This window comes from Zonotrichia albicollis, chromosome 16 (genome assembly GCF_047830755.1).
Source record: "Zonotrichia albicollis isolate bZonAlb1 chromosome 16, bZonAlb1.hap1, whole genome shotgun sequence".
Taxonomy (NCBI): Eukaryota; Metazoa; Chordata; class Aves; order Passeriformes; family Passerellidae; genus Zonotrichia; species Zonotrichia albicollis.
Window position 1 is genome coordinate 1,255,568 of NC_133834.1, and position 21,117 is coordinate 1,276,684.

Consider the following 21,117-nt stretch of genomic DNA (forward strand, 5'->3'; position numbering starts at 1 on the left):
GTCCTGAGGGGACAGAGGGCACTGCTCAGAGCCCTGCTGTCCATCCCCACCTCCAGATGGGACTTCTGGGAGGGTTTGGGGCTGATTCCATCCCTCCCTCCCTCCTGCTGGCCACACACTCTCCCCCATCCCCTCCTCCAGCTGCAGGCACTCTGAGCGGGCTCAAATTCCAGATGTTTGGTGAAATGCTATAAATAACAGACGGGGGAGGGGAGACTGGGACGCCAGCCCCACCAAACACCAGCAGATGTTCCTGCCCTTCCTGCAGGGCCTGGGCTGGGAATGGGTAGGAAGGGGCAGATCCAGCATCCAGAGACACCCCCGGGCAGGGGGTGTGCAGCAGGCTGAAATGAATCATTGGGCAGGAGCAGAAAATGGGAATAAACCCCTGGGCAGGAGCAGAAAATGGGAATAAACCCCTGGGCAGGAGCTGAAAATGGGAATAAATCCCTGGGAAGGAGCAGAAAATGGGAATGAATACCTTGGGGAGGAGCAGAAAATGGGAATAAACCCTTGGGGAGGAGCAGAAAATGGGAATGAATCCTTGGGGAGGAACAGAAAATGGGAATAAACCCTTGGACAGGAGCAGAAAATGGGAATAAATCCCTGGGAAGGAGCAGAAAATGGGAATGAATCCTTGGCCAGGAGCAGCAAATGGGAATGAATCCCTGGGCAGGAGCACAAACAGGAATAAATCCCTGGGCAGGAGCAGCAAACAAGAACAAATCCCTGGGCAGGAGCAGCAAACAGGCTGCTCCCATTTCCCTGCAGCCACAGCTGTAATTACCATCCAGCCCATTCCCAGGAGCTCTGACACCAATGGCCAGAAGAGGAAAACCTGCCAGCACCATCCCAACCCAGAGCCACCCAGGGAATGTCCCCAACACCTCCCTCATTCACATCCCAGCAGGACAAAGCTCAGGGACTGCCCGTGGCCATCTCTGCCCCACAGAAAAGGAGCTCAAACGTGGCTGAGCTGCCACCAAAAGCCTTTTGGGAGAGGCTGAGATCACCCTGAAACCAGCAGGGTCACCTTCAGTGTCCCCAGAGCAGAGCTGCAGCTCCTGATGGTGACAGCACAGACTGGGGTGTCACCTGTGCCACCCTCACCTGCCTGCCCAGCACGGGGCTGCTGCACCTCACTGAGATCCCCTGCATTATTCAAATTACTGCAATTATTTCAACTGCTCCAGCTGAGCTGGAGTGACAGAAGCACTAAAAAAGCAGGTGTAATAAAAAATAAAAGAGCAGGGGTTTATTTTCAGGGCGGCAGACGCTGAGCTTTGTGCTGCTCAAGGGTTTTTTCCCATTTTCTGCTCCTGCCCAAGGGTTTATTCCCTCCTGCCAATCCAGGGGCTGCACCAGCACCCACCCAGTGCCCCCTGGATGCATCCATCCCTCCCTCTGGATGCATCCCACACGCCCTGAGCCAGCAGGCAGCACAAAGGCAGCGGGTGAGGATGGCAGGGAGTGACTCCAATTAGCAATGGAACACATCCAGCCTGGGCTCCTCAGCAGGACACGCGGCCAGGCTGCAGCTGATAGGGCAATTTGGATATTCCTGGGATCATTCCTGCTAATTTGGATATTCCTGGGATCATTCCTGCTAATTTGGGTATTCCTGGGATTTCTCTGATTTTTCAGGCAGTCCCTGAGAGGAGGAGGAGGATGATGAGCCATGCCATGGAAAGCCCAGACTCTCAGCACAGCTCCTTGCATGGAGGGGAAGGATGATGCCCACAGTGGGCACCATCCTCAGCAGGGTCCTGGACACTTCCCCTGAGCCCTGCAGCCCTTGTGGGCACAGCTGAGGGCACAGTGAGGGTGCCAGGGTGGTGCAAAATCATCACAAGAGGTTAATGAGGCCCTTCACCATCCCGTGCCACCAGAGAAGCAGCAAGAGGAGGTTTGCAGCTCCCTGTGCCCCCACCCAGTGCCCAGCTCACTGGCAGGAGCTGTGGGATGCAGAGCTGTGCCACAGCCCTGTGTGCCCAGGGAAGTGCCAGGCAGGAGAAAGCAGGAGCAGGATGTGGAGGGTGGGGAGGTGCAGCCCATGGTGGCAGCACTGCCAGGCTGTGCCAGGGCACCAGTGCCAGCCCAGCCCTGGGAAAAGCCCTTCCCTGCAGCCCCACAGGGCCCCACTCCAGAACCCTCCTGGCAGAGCAACCCCAGCTCAGCCTGCCCTCGGTGCCCCCGGGCTAAGCTGGATCTGCCCCTCTGCGACATCCCCACGGCTTTGGGGAAATCCCTGAGCACAAAGGGGGCTCTCAGCACGGCCACTCCTGCCTGGCACCTCCTGTGCCCGTGGGCACAGCCCCAGGGAGGGTCCCTGAGGGGCACAGCCCCAGCTCTGCCCACACCCACAGAGTGCAGCTGATCCCCCAGCAGGGATGGAGCTTGTCCCTGTCCCCTGGCAGCCCCACAAGATCCATCAGGGATGGAGCTGTCCCCTGTCCCCATTCTCTGGCAGCCCCACAAGGTGCAGCAGGGATGAATCTGTCCCTGTCCCTGACAGCCCCAGAGGGTGCAGCAGGGATGAATCTGTCCCTGTCCCCTGGCATCCCCAGAGGGTGCAGCTGATCCCCAATCAGGCATGGAGCTGTCCCTGTCCCCTGGCATCCCCAGAGGGTGCAGCAGGGATGGAGCTGGTCCCCAATCAGGAATGGAGCTGTCCCCATTCATTCCCTGCAGCCCCCAGCTGTGGGAATCAGCATTTTCCCCTCTGTGCTGGAGCAGGAGCAGGCTGAGGCAGCAGAGCACCCACGCTGTGCCCCGGGCAGGGCTGCAGCAGCAGCAGCAGCAGCAGAGGCTTGGCTGGAGCAGGGAGCAGCTGGGCCAGCCCAGGGAGGGAGGGAGGGAGGATGGAGGAGGCAGAAAGCGCCACGTGCACGTGTCTGCATGGACACAGACGGCTTTTCCAGCTGGCTCTGACAAGGGAACACACAGCCAGGGCACCACAGGGCTCCTCTGCTCCACGGGGAGCAACTCCAGGCTGATGTGGGAGAGAAATGTGGGGAATGGCAGGCTGGGGTTTGTCCAAGAGGAGAAATGTGGAATCTCTGCTCTGCGTTGAAAGGGATCTCAGCAGATCCACAGGGATCTGTTTTCTGCTGGGTGGGAGGGGAAACAGCAAATGGGAATAAACCCTTGGATTTATTATTAAAAAAGCCTTGGTCAGCAAGCAGGGCTGGAGCTGCTGGAGCAGGGGAAAAACTCCTTCCCACGCTCAGCATGAACCCCCAGGCCAGAGGAGGGGTTGTCTGCACAATGGGAATGGAGAAAGATGCTGGGAACGAAATTCCCCAATGCCACAGTGCTCCCTCCCTCCCTCCCTGCACAAGGGGCTGTGCTGCAGCCCCGAGCTGCTGTCCCACCCTGTGACACCCCAAACAGAGCAGTGCCACCCCAATGGCACATCCCAAACAGAGCAGTGCCACCCCAATAATGGCACACCCCAAACCAGAGCAGTGCTACCCCAATGGCACACCCCAAACAGAGCAGTGCCACCCCAATGGCACATCCCAAATAGAGCAGTGCCACCCCCTCTGTGACACCCCAAACAGAGCAGTGCCACCCCAAAGGCACATCCCAAACAGAGCAGTGCCACCCCCAATAATGGCACACCCCAAATAGAGCAGTGCCACCCCAATGGCACACCCCAAACCAGAGCAGTGCCAGCCCCAATTATGGCACACCTCAAACCAGAGCAGTGCCACCCCAATGGCACACCCCAAACCCCCAATAGCACATCCCAACCTGAGCCCCCCGCACAGGGCAGAGCCAGGCACGGCTCCAGCCCAGCCCAGCCCTGCTTTCACCCAGGTCTGTGCTGGAGCCAGGCACCTCCAGGCTCTGCCCAGCCCCCTTGGCCTCCCCAGCTGTTCTGGAGGCCAGGCCTTGAGCAATCACAAACGCTGGTGGAGGCTGGCCCCATTCCTGCCCTGCAATGCCCCGGGGTCAGAGCAGGAATCCAGTCCTGCAGCTCTGGGCTCCCAGGAAAACCCCGGGACAGGGAGGTTTTGGGAAAATAAAGGTTTTTCCCAAAGACTGAGGCTGCTCAGGCTCTGTCCTGCTGCTTTTCCCCGTGCCAGGGCTGTGGCACTGGGGTCACCTCACAGCAAACCCCACCAGGGCCAGCACCCACTGCTCAAACCCACCAGGACCTGCCCTGAAGCTGAATTTTAGGGATAGGGTGCAATCCTGCAGAAAGCCAGCTGTTAGCCAGGCATCTCATACAGAATGGGGAGAACTGTTCTGCACCACAGGCCAGCAGGGACACAAATCCTGGTCCCCTCCAGGAGCCCCCAGACCCCACAAGAAAAGGCCATGGATGCTGCACTCAGCCCAGCCCAGCACAGGCAGGGTGGGAAGGAGGCACAAACCATCCTGCTGTCCCTTTGGGGCTGGTTTCCCTCCTGCTCTGCCCCCTGGCAGTGAGGGGTGCACTGGGCACAGGGCAGGGGACCCATCTGCACCCCCAGCCCGGCCCCTGCCCCAGAACAGGCTCTGCTCTGTGAGTGCTGGCCCAGGGAAGTTCAAGAGTTTACTCCCAATATTTGTCTTGGCCGGGCAGCCCAGCTGGCTGCAGGAAATGGGGCAGGGGGAGGGCTCCAAACATCCTCTGCATTCCTGGTGAGAGAGAGCAAAGGCAGCTCAGGGCACCCCCCTGGGGTCACCCAGTGTGAGAGGGGCCCTTTGTGCTCAGAAACCTGCAATCAAACATCCAGGGTGCCATTCTCCAGAACTGGGGGGTGAGGGGCCTTGGTCCCAGCCCTCAGCTCCACACTGAGCTGCTCCCCTGTCCCAAAACCCCCAAATCACAGCTCCTGCACAGGATCTGCTGGGCTGGGCACACACCCAGAGCCTCCCGTGCTGCTGGGGCTCCCCTTGACCTCCCCAGGCACCCCTCAGCCCTGCTGCCAGTGCCCCCATTGCACAATGCTGGCACCAGGGCATCCCCCAGCCCTGCTGGGACACTCGGGATCAAACCAGGCTCAACCCGAATGATCCCATCTGATCAGGTCCCAGGATCTGACAGGATCATCAGGGACCACCAGGGCTCCTCTGCCAAGCTCCAAAAATGACATTTTTTGACCCAAACTCCTTAAAGATGAGGATACCCCTTGGCAGGGAGCTGAGCTTATCTGCAGCTGAGCAGGGCAGGGCAGATAAGGGCTGGGCTGGCCCCTGGAGCCCTGGGCAGAGCACACAGAGGTCCCTGGGGCAGGGAGGATCTCTGAGATAACCCCAGAGCCAGGGCCAGCTGCTCCTGCTGATAAAGCCGGGCTGCAGGGGGTGCCAGGGCCAGTTCTGGGGCGCTGGGCACGCTGCCATCCCTGCCTGTGCCAGGGGGACACAGAGCCCCCAGAAAGGGGGAACAGCCCAAAAACGGTGCTGGCAAAACCCAAAAAAGGGATTTGGGTGCCCAGCACAAGCCACCAGCCCCTCCCAGGGGACTTCATCCCCACACGCCAGCCCCAAGCAGGGTCTCACATCCCCCTGGCTCAGCCCAGCAGCCACACAGGGAACCCTTCCAGGCAAAGCCGGCTGCTCACCCGCTTACAGCTAATTAGGGCTTGTCTTAATTAAATCCTGCCAACCATGAACAGCCAGAGTGAACTGATTCACCTGGGATGGCCTCTGGCTGCTGGTGGGGTGGGCAGGAGCCCCACGGGGCAGGAGGAGGTGCCAGGGCTGGGCAGAGCCCCTGCAGCCCCTGCCCAGAGCACAGCAGCAGTGAAATGGAATTGCCTGGCAGTGCCAGCTCAGCCAGGTGCCAGGGCCACGTCCCCAGGGGTGCTGGGAGCTCAGGCTGACAAGGGGGATCAGCCCTCTCTGCCCCCTGTGTGCTGCTGGGGGCTTGAGGGGGATTAGCCCCTGTAATGCCATCAGAGGGGTTAATCACAGAACAGCCCAGGGGCAGCAGGGCAGGCTCTGACCCCACTGCCAGCACACGGGGATGGAGAGGCCCTGGAGCACATCTGGGCACACATCTGGGCACCCAGGCACTGCTGCTCCTCCCTCAAGCATCCCTGGGACTGCTCAGTGCCAGGCTGGATACCCTGCCAGGGGAAAAAACCACAACCAGGCAGCCCAAAAGTGCAGCCTGGAGAAAAGGAGGCTCCGGGGAGAGCTGAGCCCTTCCAGGGCCTGAAGGGGCTCCAGAAGAGCTGGAGAGGGGACAAGGATGGAGGGACAGGACACAGGGAATGGCTCCCAGTGCCAGAGGGCAGGGATGGATGGGAGATTGGGAATTGGGAATTGTTCCCTGGCAGGCCCTGGCACAGCTGTGGCTGCCCCTGGCAGTGCCCAAGGCCAGGCTGGGCAGGGCTTGGAGCACCCTGGGATGGTGGAAGGGGGTGGATTAACTGACCTGCCCCTTCCAGAAACCATTCCAGAACTCTCTGCCCACTGAGCAGCCTCTCACACTTCCACAGCACTGGCACCTGCAGGGAATTGTCTTTCTCCCCTTCCCAGTGCTCATAAAACAACTAAAATTTGGCTCTCACAGGCTCACCACTAAACAAACATCCCACACCAGCTTATTGTACCTGGAAACAAACTCCTGCAAAGCTTTAGTGGGAAAAGAGGGACACTGAGCCAACAGAATCCAGCTCCAGTCTGGATGTGGTCAGAACATGCACTGCAATGGAACCAAAACATTCAGGAGTCCAGGCAAAATGTAATGAAATTAAATTACAATATGGATCTTGCCAGAAAGAATTATGTCAACAGCTTGAGGTTCAATTTCTTATTTATAGAGACCTGTGGATCTGCAGAAAGCCTCCACTGATGGCAAGTTTAATTTTTGCTCTCCCATATCCCAGCCTGGAGTCCCCCACCAGCAGTGCCTGTAAAATCTCCATATCCAGAGACAGAGCAAAGGACTGGGAGACAAACCCAGCTCAGAACAGACCTTCACTGCACCCTGAGCAATTTATAGTGCTGGGTACATCATTACCCCAGCCTGGAGGGCGGGAATGACCCACACAGAGGTGATGCCACATTGCCAGGGCTGAGAGCACCCAAGGAATGTTTAAAAGGAGCTCTTTGGACGCTCTTTTGGCAGTCAGGTGTGTCTGGAAGCCTTGGCCCCCTCCAGCCTGGGGGCTCACACTGGAATCAGCAGCAGGGGCACCTCTGCCCCCCCAGTTTCCATTGCCCACCAGCAATCCCACAGCCCCAGGTGGGAGCAGGAGGAGCTGGGACTCCCCCACAGCCACCAGCAGGTTCAGATCCACGCCTGGGATGATTTATCCCTCTGGGACAGCCCTGCACACACAGCTGGGAACCGGCAGCACATCATCCCCTTCTCCACAACTGGCTCTCAGGAATAAACAGAGGATAAGAAAAAGAGAAAGAAAACCCAGCCCAAGCCCAATATTGTCGGAGGGTTTCCTGTGCCATGTGGAGCCCCCGGGGCCGAGCAGGCTGGAGCAGCTCCAGGGATGGAGCAGAGGCACAGCAGAGGCTCTGTGCAGCTGCCAGGGCACACGCACGAGGCCCCGCCGCTGCCAGAAGATTTTTTAATTTATTCTAAACCATTTAATAGCTCTGCCATTGAACAGAACCATCCCCAGCTGGCCGGGAGCCCACTGGTGAGCGGGGCTGGGTTTGAAGGAAAGCTGCTGGAGCCCATCCTGAGAGCCGAGGGGGCTGGGGAGGGATGGAGCTGCACTTCCAGCAGCTCCCACTCAGCATCAGAGGGAAAGGTTTTGATTAGTGGGGGATGCAGAAGGGATCAGCACCGGCTGGACCACCCTGAGCATCCCCATTCCGGGCTGGGGCAGGACCCCTCCCTGGGCTGGACCACCCTGAGCATCCCCATTCCGGGCTGGGGCAGGACCCCTCCCCTATCCCGGGGAGCTGGGGGGTCCCGGGGTGACCCCTCGGTCCCCCGTGGCTCCGGGAACAAAGGCTCTTGGCAGGGCACGGCTCCTCCCGATGCTAATCTGCCTCCCGCCCGCTTTGTGTTTCACTAAAAATACCGCGGGGAGGAAGTTCGTGCAGCGGGGTGGATGCTCTCCTCCCCGGGAGGGGCTTCCTGCAATGCCCCGGCACAGAAATAGCCCCCAGCTCTATGTGCAGGGCAGTCTGGAGCGGGGAGAGCACCGAAATAGCCCCCGGCCCGCTCTGCAGGGCCATTCTGGAGCGGGATTGCCTGCCCAGCCCTGACCATGCCAAGGGGAGCTCTGGGCATCCATCCCCGTCCCGCAGCACCGGGAGGATGCAGGACCGGAGCTCGCCCTGCCCAGATGCTCCAGCCCGCATCCCCTTGGGCAGGAGCAGCAAATGGGAATAAATCCCCGGGCAGGAGCAAAAAATGGGAATGAACCCTTGGGCAGGAGCAGCAAACAGGAATAAATCCCTGGGCAGGAGCAGCAAACGGGAATGAATCCTTGGGTAGGAGCACAAAATGGGAATGAATCCTTGGGCAGGAGCACAAAATGGGAATGAACCCTTGGGCAGGAGCACAAACAGGAATAAATCCCTGGGCAGGAGCAGCAAACAAGAACAAATCCCTGGGCAGGAGCAGCAAACAGGCTGCTCCCATTTCCCTGCAGCCACAGCTGTAATTACCACCCAGCCCATTCCCAGGAGGTGTTTCAGCTCTGACACCAATGGCCAGAAGAGGAAAACCTGCCAGCACCACCCCAGCACACAGGACCTGCCACACTAACCCCTGGCCAGAACATTCCCAGCAGGATTGGGCTCAGATCCCTGCCAGCTCCTCCTTGGAGTGCTGCAGTGATGCCCAGCACACGCTGCTGATCCCAACACAGCTCCAGGAATTGCACTGCCAGCCCCAAACTCACCAAAACCTGCACCAGAGGGAAGGGGGACAGCGCACAGGGACAGACACCAGAGCTGGGGCTGCCCCACCCCACAGCGTTCAGGCATGTGCAGCCTCTGCAACAGCACCAGCATCCCAAAACCATCACAGAATCCTGGGATGGTGAGAGGAATGGAGGATTTGTGTTTCCAAACAAGCTGTGGGTCTGCTGGTGGACAAAACCAGCACTGGGAGGTAAAAGATACAATGGGAAGGATTCCACTGATTGATGAATGAAAAAAGATATTTGCTTTTATAAATAAACTTTCGGTTTGTTGATGAACGAAATTAGACACTGAAAGATGAAATGGGGAAGAAAAACCTTTAAATTCTGTAAGAATTAAAAATGAAAAGGAAGGGTTGTACATTAGAGGGAAATCTTTGGGAAATCTTCAGTATCAGGTGTATTGGGAAGTCTGAACCTCTCAAGTACCTCAGCCAATGGGGAAAAACCCCTAAATTCCATAAGAATTAAAAATTAAAATGGAGGGTTCTACATTAGAGGGGAAATCTCTGGTATCAGGCACATTGGGAAGTCTGAACCTCTCCAGTACTTCAGAAACGGGGAAAGAGAGAAGGAAAATGCAGCTGGGAAATTGGGACAAAAAGGAGGCTGCATCCTCCAAAAATTGGAGACACCCCAGGGGATGCCCCATGGCCTCTCCCGTTATTATAAAGCCAAAAAGCACTCCTCTGTCTCCTTTTTGGACATAAACCTGTGGTGTTCGTGCATTAATTTCCCTAACAATGGGAAGGGAGCCCCAAGTCCATCTCATTCGGACACCTCCATTATTCCGGGTTGGGTCCAGCCCGGCCCTGGCAGTCCCAGGGATGAAGATGAGGATGTGCAATCCCCCAGGGATGAGGATTGCCATCCCCAGGTGTCCCAGCCCCCAGAGCCGGAGCTGCGGAGCTGGAGCCGCTCCCGAGCCCACCCCCAGCCGGTGACACGCGATGCCACAGCCCGGGGACATCAATAATGCAGCGGGGTCAGCAGGGCGGCCCCACAGCCCCGCCCGGCTGCTGCTGCTGCTGCTCGGGATGGAGATCCCAAAACCAGGGAGCCCTGTGCCATCCTGGCTGAGCTCCCACCCACACAGACCCTCACGGACACAGGGGTGCCCATGGCAGGGACTCCAGGGTTGGCAGAGCCTCTCCAGGCACCTTCCCTTCCTCATCCATCCCATCCCTTCCCTTCCTCATCCATCCCATCCACGTCCTCAGCCAGGGGCAGCTCCACACTGCAGGTGCACAGTTGGCTTTGCAAAGTGTTTTTTTAAAGCAAAAAAGGGCAAAGTCCCAAGAGTGGCACATCCCTGATGTCCCCAGGGTGGCACATCCCTGATGCCCCCAGGGTGGCACAAACACAGCTTCCCCTCATCTCTGCCCTCTCAGACCCACAGCATCCCCAAAAGCAGCAGCTGTGGGAAGGGCAGGGATGCACTGGGACACAGAGGGTTCCCCACACTCTCTCTGCCCAGCAGGAGCCTCACCAGGCCGTGCCAGGGCTGGGCTGTGCCAGGGCTGAGCTGTGCCATCCTCCCCACCTTTCCCACAGAGCCCAGCCTGCCGCGGGCAGTGGAAGATGCTGCAGGGAAGCGCTTTAATTCAAACCATCCACTTATTTATTTTTTTTTTAAATTGCATAATTGCTGCAGACATTTCTGCTCATGTTTGGTTTTATTACATCTCTGTGGTTATTCTACAAGCCCTAAATTTCGGGCCTCAGCTGAGCTGGCAAAGTGCTCCAAAGACATCTGTGCTGAGTTATTCCCCTCGCAGAGCTGGGGCAGGACACATCACAGCACTGGGGTTTGTTTGCAACAGACACAAGCTCTGACTCCTGGCCCAGAGAGAAGGGTAAATATTGACTGCCTCGAGGTCAGCACTGACCCCACACCTGGTCCTTTGTCCTTCAGAGCAGCACAGCTGTCCCCAGGCACACAGAGGGCTCAGGAGCTGCCCACCACCCTCTGTGTCACCCCAGGGACACCATCCTGCTGCCCCAATTCCTGCCAGCAGTGATCCTGGGGTGCCCCATCCCTCCCCAGCACATCACAATCAGCAACCAGCCACTAATTCCCCCCATTTCAATCCCCAGACCCAACAGGGTTGAATCCAGCAGCTCCAAGATGTGGGTTTGTCCTCCAAATTATAAAACTTCTCCAGAGTTTATCCTTCACCAAGGTTGTAAAGGTCCCTTTGCACACCCACCCCCTGCAGACCAGAGCATGAAGGAAGGGAATTGCATCACCCCAACGTCTCTCTGGCTTTGCTGTCGCTCTTGTTTCTCCTACAAACACACCTGGAGAAGGCAGCGAGCCCCAAGGACATCCCTAATGGCCATAACGGGGTCCCAGTGCCCTGCAGGCATGGGACAGCAGAGCCACAGCCCTGCAAAGGTGCCACCAGGACACCTCTGGAATGGCCAGCAGTACCCAGGTGAGGTGCTGGCAGCCCTGCAACTCCCCTGCCTTTCACACACCAGCAGCCCAGGGGTTTATCACAGCCTGCCGTGGCCAAAGGCACCTTTGCCATTAAAGCAGCTCACAGCCAGCACCCAGAGCTGCCCTGGCACGCTGGGACCCCCAAACCCCACCTGTGCACCCCAGGCAGGGCACAGCCAGAGCCTTGGGAACCTGGCATGGGGGACACGTGCCCTGCCAGGGGACAGAGTGGGACAAACCCCCCAGGCCAGCAGAGACAGGAACGGGCACAATGCTGCGGGACAGGGCAGCCCTGGCTCCCTGTGCCACCACAGCCACGGTGTTGGGGACAGCAGGGCTGTGACAGGCACAGCTGCTGGCTGCCAGCCCTGCTGACCTCTCCCCGGGCAGGATTTTAAATACATGCTGAATTATTCATGGCACCACCGAGGTTTCTGGAGCACGAGGTGCTGGGCACAGCTCCCTGCCGGGGTGCACGGTGACCTCCCCACACCCAGGGCAGCTCTGAGGGGTGGCAGGGCCGTGCCCACCCTCCTGCTCCATCACCACCACCAGATTTCCCTCCTCGTTCTGTTTCAGCTGCTCCTCTCCTCAGGCTGCCCTGAACAACCCCGGCCTCAAATCCAGGAAAACTCCAGGCTTTCTATAAACAAACGCTGCTGACAAAAATGCAGCTCCCTGGAGCAGCAGCCCCAGCTCCCACAGGGACAGCTTGGGGCCACGGGTCTGCAGGGGGAAGGAGCTGCCTCCTCTCCTTCACTGCACGCCTCCAGGAAAGCTCAGAAAAGCCCTAAATCTGGCTGGGAAACAATCCCTGGGTGTATCCCAGCCTCACTGCAGCAGCAGCAATCTCCCATATCCAGGAGCTGCACATTGCAGTGCCTGTGAGCTGCTGGGTTGGGGTAAGGCTCGAGCTGCCCCATGGGGGGACACAGCGCAGGGCAGAAATCGGGCTCCAGCACCCCTTCTGCTGGCACCCAGCAAGGGAGACACAGCAACCAGAGCAAGAGCCTGGGGCAGCTTTCACCACCTTGAGTCAGGCAGGACGGCAAGGCTCGGGGGCAGGACGGGCAAGGCCCTGCTGCTCCAGCCACCCCTGACCTCACCCCAGTGTCACACATGGCTCTGGCATGGAGAAATGACCTTGGCAGCACCTTGGTTTGTCCTGCTGGGGCAGGAACAAACCACCCCAGGTGCTCAGCAGCCCAACCCCACCCCACGAGGGGGGAATCACCCCTGGAACCAGCTCCTCTTGTCCAGCCCAAACATCAGCCCTGTGTCCAGACCAGTGGGTGCCCAGGAACAGCCCCTCTGAGGGGAACAGGGGCTCTGCTCCCCCTGCCAGCCCTGCTCTCCCTGTCCCACCCTCTCCTCCGAGGAGCCACAGCCCAAAGGCCGGAAAGGACCGTCCTGTTCCCCGGCCTGACTTCCCGTCAGCTCCCGCTGCTGGAGCGAGACCAGCACAGGGAACAGGGCAGGAAATGTCCCTGTGAGAGCCACCCTGTCCCTGGGAATGGCTCCTGTCCCTGTCCCGGGGGGCTGCAGCCCCAGGGAAACACAGCCAGCACCACCCTCACACACACACAGCTTCAAATCAGACAGTGAATAAAGAAAAATAAAGCACAGCCTCCGAGGCTGGCCCAGGGAAGGGGGAGCCTTCTCTGCAAGACTCCAAACAGCTCCAGAGGGAAGCACCAGAGGTGGGAGCCCCTCTCCTGCCTCACACCAGCATCACCCTTATCTGCACGGGGGTTTCTGCACGAGGGGTTCCTGAGGACACAGCGCTTCCCCAACCTTCCCATGGATGTCCTCCTGGCAGCCCAGTGGCCACCTCTGGACCAGCACTCGGCCACCACCCCCAGTGCGAGGGGACAGAGACCGAGCTGGCAGCGCAGCCCCTGCAGGGCCCCAGGGAGGAGGAGGAGGAGGACGAAGAGGAGGAGGAGGAGGGGATCCCAGCAGCTCCGTGCTGCAGAGGCTGCTGAGCAGCCCAGAGCAGCAAGCATGGGACAGGGGACAGGGACAGGAGGGCACAGATGGCCGTGGAGCAGGGCACACAGCACCCAGCAGCTCCTGCCAGCCCCAGCCAGCCCCGCTATCAGCCCCGCTCCTGCCGGCGCCGGCTCCAGCCCCGCAGCCATGGAAACTGGACCTGTTCCACCCCGAATTCCTTCCCTTCTGGAAAGGAGTTTACCAATAAAAGGCACTTAGTGCCGAGTCCCAGGCCAGACCCAGGCCGCTTGAAAAGAGCCAATTAACTTCCCATTTCAGCAAAAAGCTGCGAACACGTTCAGCCCAGATGTTCCCTCCCTCCGGCGAATAATGGAGGCAGAGAAGCTCATTCATGAGCTCCAGCTTGGCCACAGCCCTGCTCTGGGCTGCCTGTGACCAGGCTGGGACACCAGCCTTGGCTGAGGCACCGTGGGGTCACTGTCCCCAGGACTGGCAGCCCCCCAGAGCCCCCCCAGCAGCTCAGGAGACCCTTGGGGACACCAGAGGGAAGGGAATGCACAGCCCCAAACTGCCTGGAGTGAAAGATTCCACAGGGACACTGGGGGTCCCCAGGATGAGTCCCACACACAGCAGGGTTTTCTCTGATGGGACAAGCCATGCCCAAGGAGAAAGGAAATCCCAGGGGGTCCCCACAGCCCCCCTCACCTTCCTGCTGCCGTGGGAGGAGAAGCTGTGGGAATGCCTCTGGAGGCCGCCCCCGCTCAGATCCAGCTGCGGCTTCCAGAGCTCGCCGTTGTCGCTGGGCAGGCCCTTGGCAGGGGGCACTGCCGAGCCCAGCACGATGCCGTTGTGCACCATGTCCTCGGTGCAGGTGAGCCGCAGGCTGCACAGGTACTCGTCCGTCTCCTTGTCCACCACCAGCAGCCGCGTCTCCGTCTCCACGGCCTTGATACGCTGCACGACCTGGGGACGACAGGGACAGCTCAGATGGAGCCATGGGGACATTCAGGGGTGGCACCCAAGGGCCATCAGCTCCCCCCCCCAGCGCTGCAGCTCCAGTCTGGGTACAAGGCTGTGCTCCCAGATACAGGTGATGGGGCAGAAAGGGCAAGGACACAGCTCTGGGAGATCCCTGGGGATGTCTCCCAGCCCAGGTCCTGCAGGCACACAGCAGCTCTGCCAGCCAGGATCACCCTGCCCAGACACCTGGGATGGCCTCTTGCTCGGTCAGGAGCTTCCAGAGGCTGGTACTGCCCCTCAAGCATCAGCAACCCTCTGTCCCGTGCAGTCTGTCCCACCAAGCAAACACCCTCATCTCCTCAATCCAGGGTGTCCTTCTACTCCCATACCCAGGGCAGGGCATGAGCCAGGGGGCAGAGGAAGGCTCTAAGCACCAGTGTGGGCAGTCAGGTGCTGGACTGTCCCCACCACACCACTGTGCAGGCCAGGGGTAGATTGAGGAAGCAAGCAGCCCAATCCATGCACCCATCCCCAGCCCGTGCTGGGAAGCAGCAGAGAAGAGGGGAGCCAGTGCTGGGAGCGGGAGATGAGCCCGTCCCTGGCAGGATCCAGCTCCAGCAGGGCTGAATGGGGACATTGTCCTGCTGTGCCCGGCTCCTTTGCAGGATCAGGGACTGGCAGAGGCTCCGACAGGCACTGACACTGCAGAGAGCCAGGAGGAGCTGATCCCACAGCCAGGCAGGGCTAAATCCCACCAGAGCGGGATGGAAACAGGGAAAACTCAGAACATCCACAGGGAAACCAGCTCCAGACTCACTGCTGGCAGCTGCCAGGGCACCTCCTCCCTGCATAGGCCTTCATCCTGAGGAGGAGGAGGGGTGGCATTGCTCCAAGTGCTGCTCAGCCACCCTCCCCAGCCATGGGGCGGCCCTGAACACCCCAGACGTGCTGAGAACCCCCCAAAAGCAGCCCGGGGCTCCTTGCAGGGCTCCTGCTCTGATCTAGGTCACAGCGGCCAGACACGCCAAGGTTAGAGCGACAAACGAGCCTAATACGCAATTAACCAGCATTTATTTACTCCCTGCGAGCTCCACTCAAGGTCAACAGAGCCGGTATCTGCAAACAAGAAAAAAACCAGCCTGGAAGAAATGCACAGGCTGCAGCCAGGGCTGAACCAACTCATCCACTGCAGCCCCTGCCTGCACAGCAGTGATCCAGGCTCCCTCCTGGAACCAGCCTGGAGGGTGCTGATCCACCAGGCCCACAAAATCCATCTGCTCCCGTTCAGATCCGTTTACATCTGCCATCAGACGGTGCTGCTGACACCAGCAGAGCCTGCGCAGGGACACTTCTCCCAGAGGGGACCTGGCAGCAGCAGCCAAAGCACAGCAGCAAAGACGGGGACGGGGAAGGTGCTGTAGGGACATCCCCAGAGCCTGCAGTTTGGGTGCTCCAGGCAGCACAGGGGATCACAGGGGTCCCACAGACTGCAGAGAAACTCTGAGGGTCCACAGAAGGGTCCAAAGCTGGGATGGAGCAGTGCTGGGCTCACCCCATGGCCAAGCCCCCCAACAGCAACAGCAGTGATGGAGCGAAGGTCCCACAAGCGCTGGGGGCTGAGCAGGGATGGAGAGTGGCACAGAGCAGCCCCCTGCCCCCTCCCCACGAGCAGGACGAGCAGCAGGGGCTGTGAGGAGCCCCCCAAGGCAGAAGGGGCTGCGAGGAGCCCCCCAAAGGCAGCAGGTCTCCCTGGGGGCAGAGCAGAGAGGTGGGAGGCAGAGCAGCTCCTGCCCAGCACCGTACCCGCTTGCGAGCCATGCTCCCAGGCTGGAGTCCCGCAGGCTTCTGGAGACAATGCAGCCTGCCCTGCTCATCTGGGACCTCCTGAGCACCCGAGCCAGCCCCACCATTTCCGCAGCCCCACCCAGGCAGACTTTACCCCTGCGCCAGCAGCGCCAGCCCTGCAACGCCGGCCCCGCCACCCTTGCCAAACAGCAGCGCCCAGGAAGGACTCACGGTGCCACCAGCAGCTCCCATAGAGGTGCCCATGCCCTGCTCCATGCTGCCAGGCTCCCCGGGCACCAGGAGTCTTTCTGTGCCCAGGAGCTGCAGCTCTGCCCGGTTCGGAGGAACCCAGCATGCAAGCCTGAGACAGAGCATGCACTGCCTTCGCTCCTTGGGCATGGCCAAAGAAAAAAAAAAAAAACAGAGAACAAAGACAAAAATGCTGCCAGCTTCAGCTGGAAACACAGTTACACCCAACCAGCAAGGCCTTGTGCGCTGCGGGCTCCCCTGTGCAATGGTGAAGTGTTACTTGTTCAAGGCTGGGCGAGGAGCAGAGGAAGGGCCGCGGTGAAGTGGCTGCTCAGAGCCATCGTGTGACCCACCAGGGCATCGCCCTCACCACGGCCCATCAGGGCTTTTGAGGGAACGAAGAGGTTCTTGTGGCATTGAGGCAGGAAAATGGTGATCCCAGAGCAGGCAGGGCTCCCACCACTGGCCCTCTCATAGATCCCAGTGCCACAGCAGCCAGAGTGGCACCGAGCTCCTGGACACCCTGGATGGGACACCCTGTTCCAATCACTGCTCTGCAGCAGCCAGTGCCAGCGCTCCATCCTGCCGCCAGCAGCAACAACAAAAACAAACAACCACCAAAAAAAAAAAAAAAAAAAAAAAAAAAAAAGGAAGAAAGAGAAATTTCCCCCTCCCATTTCACTTGACCTACTGGGAAGCCCCAGCACGTTTCAAAGGCGCAGCTGGCTCCGCTATCGCCCGTCCCCAGCAGCCCAGCGCCAGCAGGGAGCTCTGCTGGCTTCCAAGGCACCACAGGAACACAGCCCTCCTTCCTGCCCAGCCACATCAAAGATGGGGATCCTCCTTCAAGGAGTTTGAAACCGCTCTCAGGACAAACATCAACTTTCACACGGCTGGCTCAGAGCATCAAAACAAGCTCAGTTTGCCACCAAACCCCACCAGGCTCATGGAGAGGAGCACACGGGGCTTTACTGGAGCCACCTAGAAGGATCAGCTTCACCTTCAGCACAGCAACATCCACACCTGGGGCGAGGTCTGGGGACACAGAGCCCCCCAAAACTCTGTGGGATCGAGGCACATCCCAGCTCTGTCCCCTGCAGTGCTGGCAGCGGGGCTGAGCAGATGTTTTAAGTTACTAAAACACCAAATCCTGCAGAGCCCCACAAACCACGAGGCAAATTGTGCCCCTGCCAGGCTCTGAGAGTCCAGCAGTACTGGAGCAGCTTGAACCTTACTGCTTGTTTGTTTTTGTTCTCATTGCTTGTTTTTTTCCGCATTTCTTGGTTTTTTTTAGACTAAATTGTTTGACAAATGTAAGTTTCAGTTTTACAAGGAGAAAATGCCAGAGCCTGAAACAAACAGCTTCTGTTGGAGCAGAAACAGCACCCTCGGAGCTGCCCGGTCCCAGCGTGGTCAGAAGAGCCAGGGCTCCCCTCCGAGCCCTATCGCTCCCTGGCCAGCCCAACCGCTGAACATCTGCACAGCTCTATCTGGAGATTTTCAGGCATCTTCCTACACTCCGAGCTGCACAGGCAGGCGCAGCTCGCCTAAAGCAGCCAAGAAAACCCACAGCAGAGCCGGAAATAAAGCCCGGGTCTCCCCATTCCTTTCCACCACAGATTGCATAACGCGGCAGAGCCCTGCCCAGCCCCACACACACCTTCCTTCGCCTTCCCCACCTTGACACGACTGCAGCGCTCCGACCCCGCACGGAGCTGCGGCTCCCGGGCCACGCAAAGCCGGGCCCTGGCATCTCGGGGGGCATCCACACGACCGGGGCACCCACCCCACTGCGGTACCCACCCCACTGCGGTACCCACCCCATCGGGACACCCACCCACAGCTGCAACAGCCCCACCGCCGCAGCCGCCCCTCCGCGGCCAGGCCGGGGATGCTCCAGCGGGGATATTTCGGGATATCTCGGGTGAAACCCCCGCTGGAACGGGCACAAACCCCGCTGGGCCCGGGGTGCCCCGGCCGCGTCCCCGCTCCGTCCCGCACCTGGTGATGCGTCTCCTGCTCCACGTTGAGCCCGTTCACCTCCACGACGCGGTCCCCGGCGCGCAGCCCCGCCGCCTCGGCGGGCGAGCCGGGCTCCACTTTGCGGATGAACTGGCCGCTCTTGCCCTTCTCGCCGTGCAGGTGGAAGCCGTAGCCGCTCTCCCCCTTGAGCATTCGGCACAGCCGCGGCTTCAGCTGGTCCTTGGCCATGGCCGGCGGCGGAGCGGCGGCGGCGGCGGCGGAGCTGGGCGGGCGCGGGGCCGCTTTTATGGGCGGCCCGGGGCGGGCGCCGAGGGGCGGGTCGGGATCGGGACCGGGGCCGGCGCCGGGGCTGCGGCCGGCGGAGGGAGCGGGGCAGCGGCGGGGCTCGGGACCGGGGCCGGGGCGATGCGCAGCTCGGCCATGCTGCGGCTGCCCCGCGGCACCGGGAGCGCGGCGGGCGGGGACGGCGGCGGGACGGGAGGGAACGGGGCGGAGCCGCAGCGAGGGACGGGGCGGGACCGGCACCGACACCGGGACCGGCACCGGGACCAACACCGGCACCGGCACCGGGACCGGCATCGGCACGGGCACCGACACCAGCGGCTGATGGAACCCCGGGGTTAGGGATGCCCGGCACCGGCACTAGAACCGACCCCGGCACCGGTACCAGCAGCTGATGGAGCCCCGGGGTTAGGGATGCCCGGTACCGGCATCGGCACCAGCATCGGCAGCAGAACCAACACCGACACCAGCACCAGCAGCTGATGGAGCCCCGGGATTGGGGATGCCCAGCATCGGCACCGGGACCGACACCGACCCTGACTCCAGCAGCTGATGGAGCCCCGGGGCCAAAACCCTCCCAGCAGCGGCAATCTGGTGCATCCCCGTGGCACACGGTGCCCAGAGCAGCTGTGGCTGCCCTCGGATCCCTGGAAGTGTCCCCAGGTTGGACGGAGCTTGGAGCAACTTGGGACAGTGGAAGGTGTCCCTGCCCATGGCAGAGGTGGCACTGGATGGATGGCACCGGATCTTTAAGTCCTTTAAGGTCCTTTCCAACCCAAACCGTTCCAGGATTCGATGACTCCTGGTGGGGAAAGGCTCCGGCTCCAGCCGGGCTGACCCTGGGAGGCCACCCAGGTTTCACCTGGGCTGAGTTTGTTTAGTGAAACACAGAGATCCCCGTCTTCACCTTTCTGCATTCCTCAGCTTCATTTCCTTGAAATCTTTTACAAGGAGGACACGACCCAGAGCAGCTGTCACAGTGATGGCCCTGAGTGTCACATTCCTTTCACACAGGTTCTCAGGCCTTCTTCTGCAGCTTCTCCTTCCTCAACAGCTTTCCTACCAGATTTTACAGCACTGAGCAAACACAGCAGCCAGCTGGAGGCTGAAAATAAAAGGCTCCAGAAATTAATATTGATTTACTTTTAATGTGTAGTTTGCTTAAAAACCCTACTTCCACTGCAGCTATGCATAAATTCACTCTTAAAAACCCTGGAACCAAAAACATGCTTGGAGACTGTATCCTGAAAAATCACAGCATTATTTATCTCTGCCAGTCCTTCCCCCCTCATTCCCTGCAGGCAGTGTGGCTCTGGGAGCTGCAGGGGCTGGCTGGGGGCACTGGGGCTGTCCCTTGGGGTGTCTGTCACTGTGGGGTGGGAACAGGCTCAGCCCTGGCTCCAGACAGGTCAGGGCAGCCTCAGCTCCTCAGGCTTGGCAGCCATGAGGTCCCAGCAGGAGGATGTGATGTCCCACTAGGATGACGTGTGTCCCGCCACGAGAATGTGATGTCCCACCAAAGCTGGATCTGATGAACCACCAAAGGAGAATGTGATGTCCCACCACAAGGATGTGATGTCCCACCATGAGGATCTTGTGTCCCACTAAAGTTGGATGTGGTGTGTGTGTCGCACCATGAGAATGTGATGTCCCACCAAAGCTGGATCTGATGTCCCTCCAAAGTTGGATGTGATGTCCCCCCAGGAGGATCTGATGTCCCACCAAAGAAGGGTGTGATGTCTCACCAGGAGGATGTGATATCCTACCAAAGTTGGATCTGATGTCCCACCAAAGAAGGGTGTGATGTCTCACCAGGAGGATGTGATATCCTACCAAAGTTGGATCTGATGTCCCATCAAAGTAGAATGTGATGTCCCACCAGGATGACATGTGTCCCACCATGAAGATGGGATGTCCCACCAGAAGGAGGATGTGCTGTTCCCAAAGGAGGATCTGATGTCCCCCCAGGAGGATGTGAAGTCCCACTAAAGCTGGACGTGATGTCCCCCATGAGGATGTGATGTCCCCAAAGAAGGATGTGATGTCCCCCCAGGAGGATGTCAAGTCCCACCAAAGCTGGATGTGATGTCTCCCCATGAGGATGTGATGAGGATCTGATGTCCCCCCATGAGGATGTGATGTCCCACCAGGAGAGGATCTGATGTCCCCCCAGGAGGATGTTTTAGTTCCCCCAGTGACAATGCTCTGCCTCTCCACTGCCTGTGTCACTGCAGCAGCGCCGAGCTCAGTGCAGGATCCCGGGTGACCCAGGAGGAGAGCTGAGAACCTGAGCCCGTTTTATTTGCTGTACAACACAACTGCTCCCTCGAGCCTCTTTGTGGAGTCCTGAAGCTTTTTATCGGGCTGGAGGAGTGCGAATAATTGATTTTTCCACTCACTGGCTAAACCAAAATGCTGGAGGGAAGGGGGGAGGAGAAGGAATTGTTTCAAGTTTATTTGAACCAAAAAGTTTTTCTTTTGATTCAGCGCAATAAAAACACGGTGGGAGAAAATCTTTCGGGTGGTCAGAGTGAATATTTAACCCTTTTAAATATCTTTTTGAAAGCATTGGGAGCATGGAAAACTTTAAAAAGATAATAAAACAGAGAGAAAATATTTTGAAAA

At 59.3% G+C, this 21,117-nt stretch overlaps 1 protein-coding gene across 2 annotated transcripts in view; it reads right to left on the reverse strand.

Moving 5' to 3' along the window:
• The window catches only part of NHERF2 (NHERF family PDZ scaffold protein 2), a 35,895-nt gene extending 17,091 nt beyond the window's left edge, over positions 1–18,804 (reverse strand). For both annotated transcript variants that reach the window (XM_074552709.1, XM_074552708.1), the window contains exons 1-2: positions 18,229–18,804; positions 13,939–14,196 (exon numbers count right to left, since the gene is read on the reverse strand). In XM_074552709.1, coding sequence (XP_074408810.1) covers positions 13,939–14,196; positions 18,229–18,789 — 819 coding nt within the window. In that variant the 5' untranslated portion in view covers positions 18,790–18,804. The remainder of the gene's footprint in view (positions 1–13,938; positions 14,197–18,228) is intronic.
• Between the last annotated feature and the right edge of the window lie 2,313 nt (positions 18,805–21,117).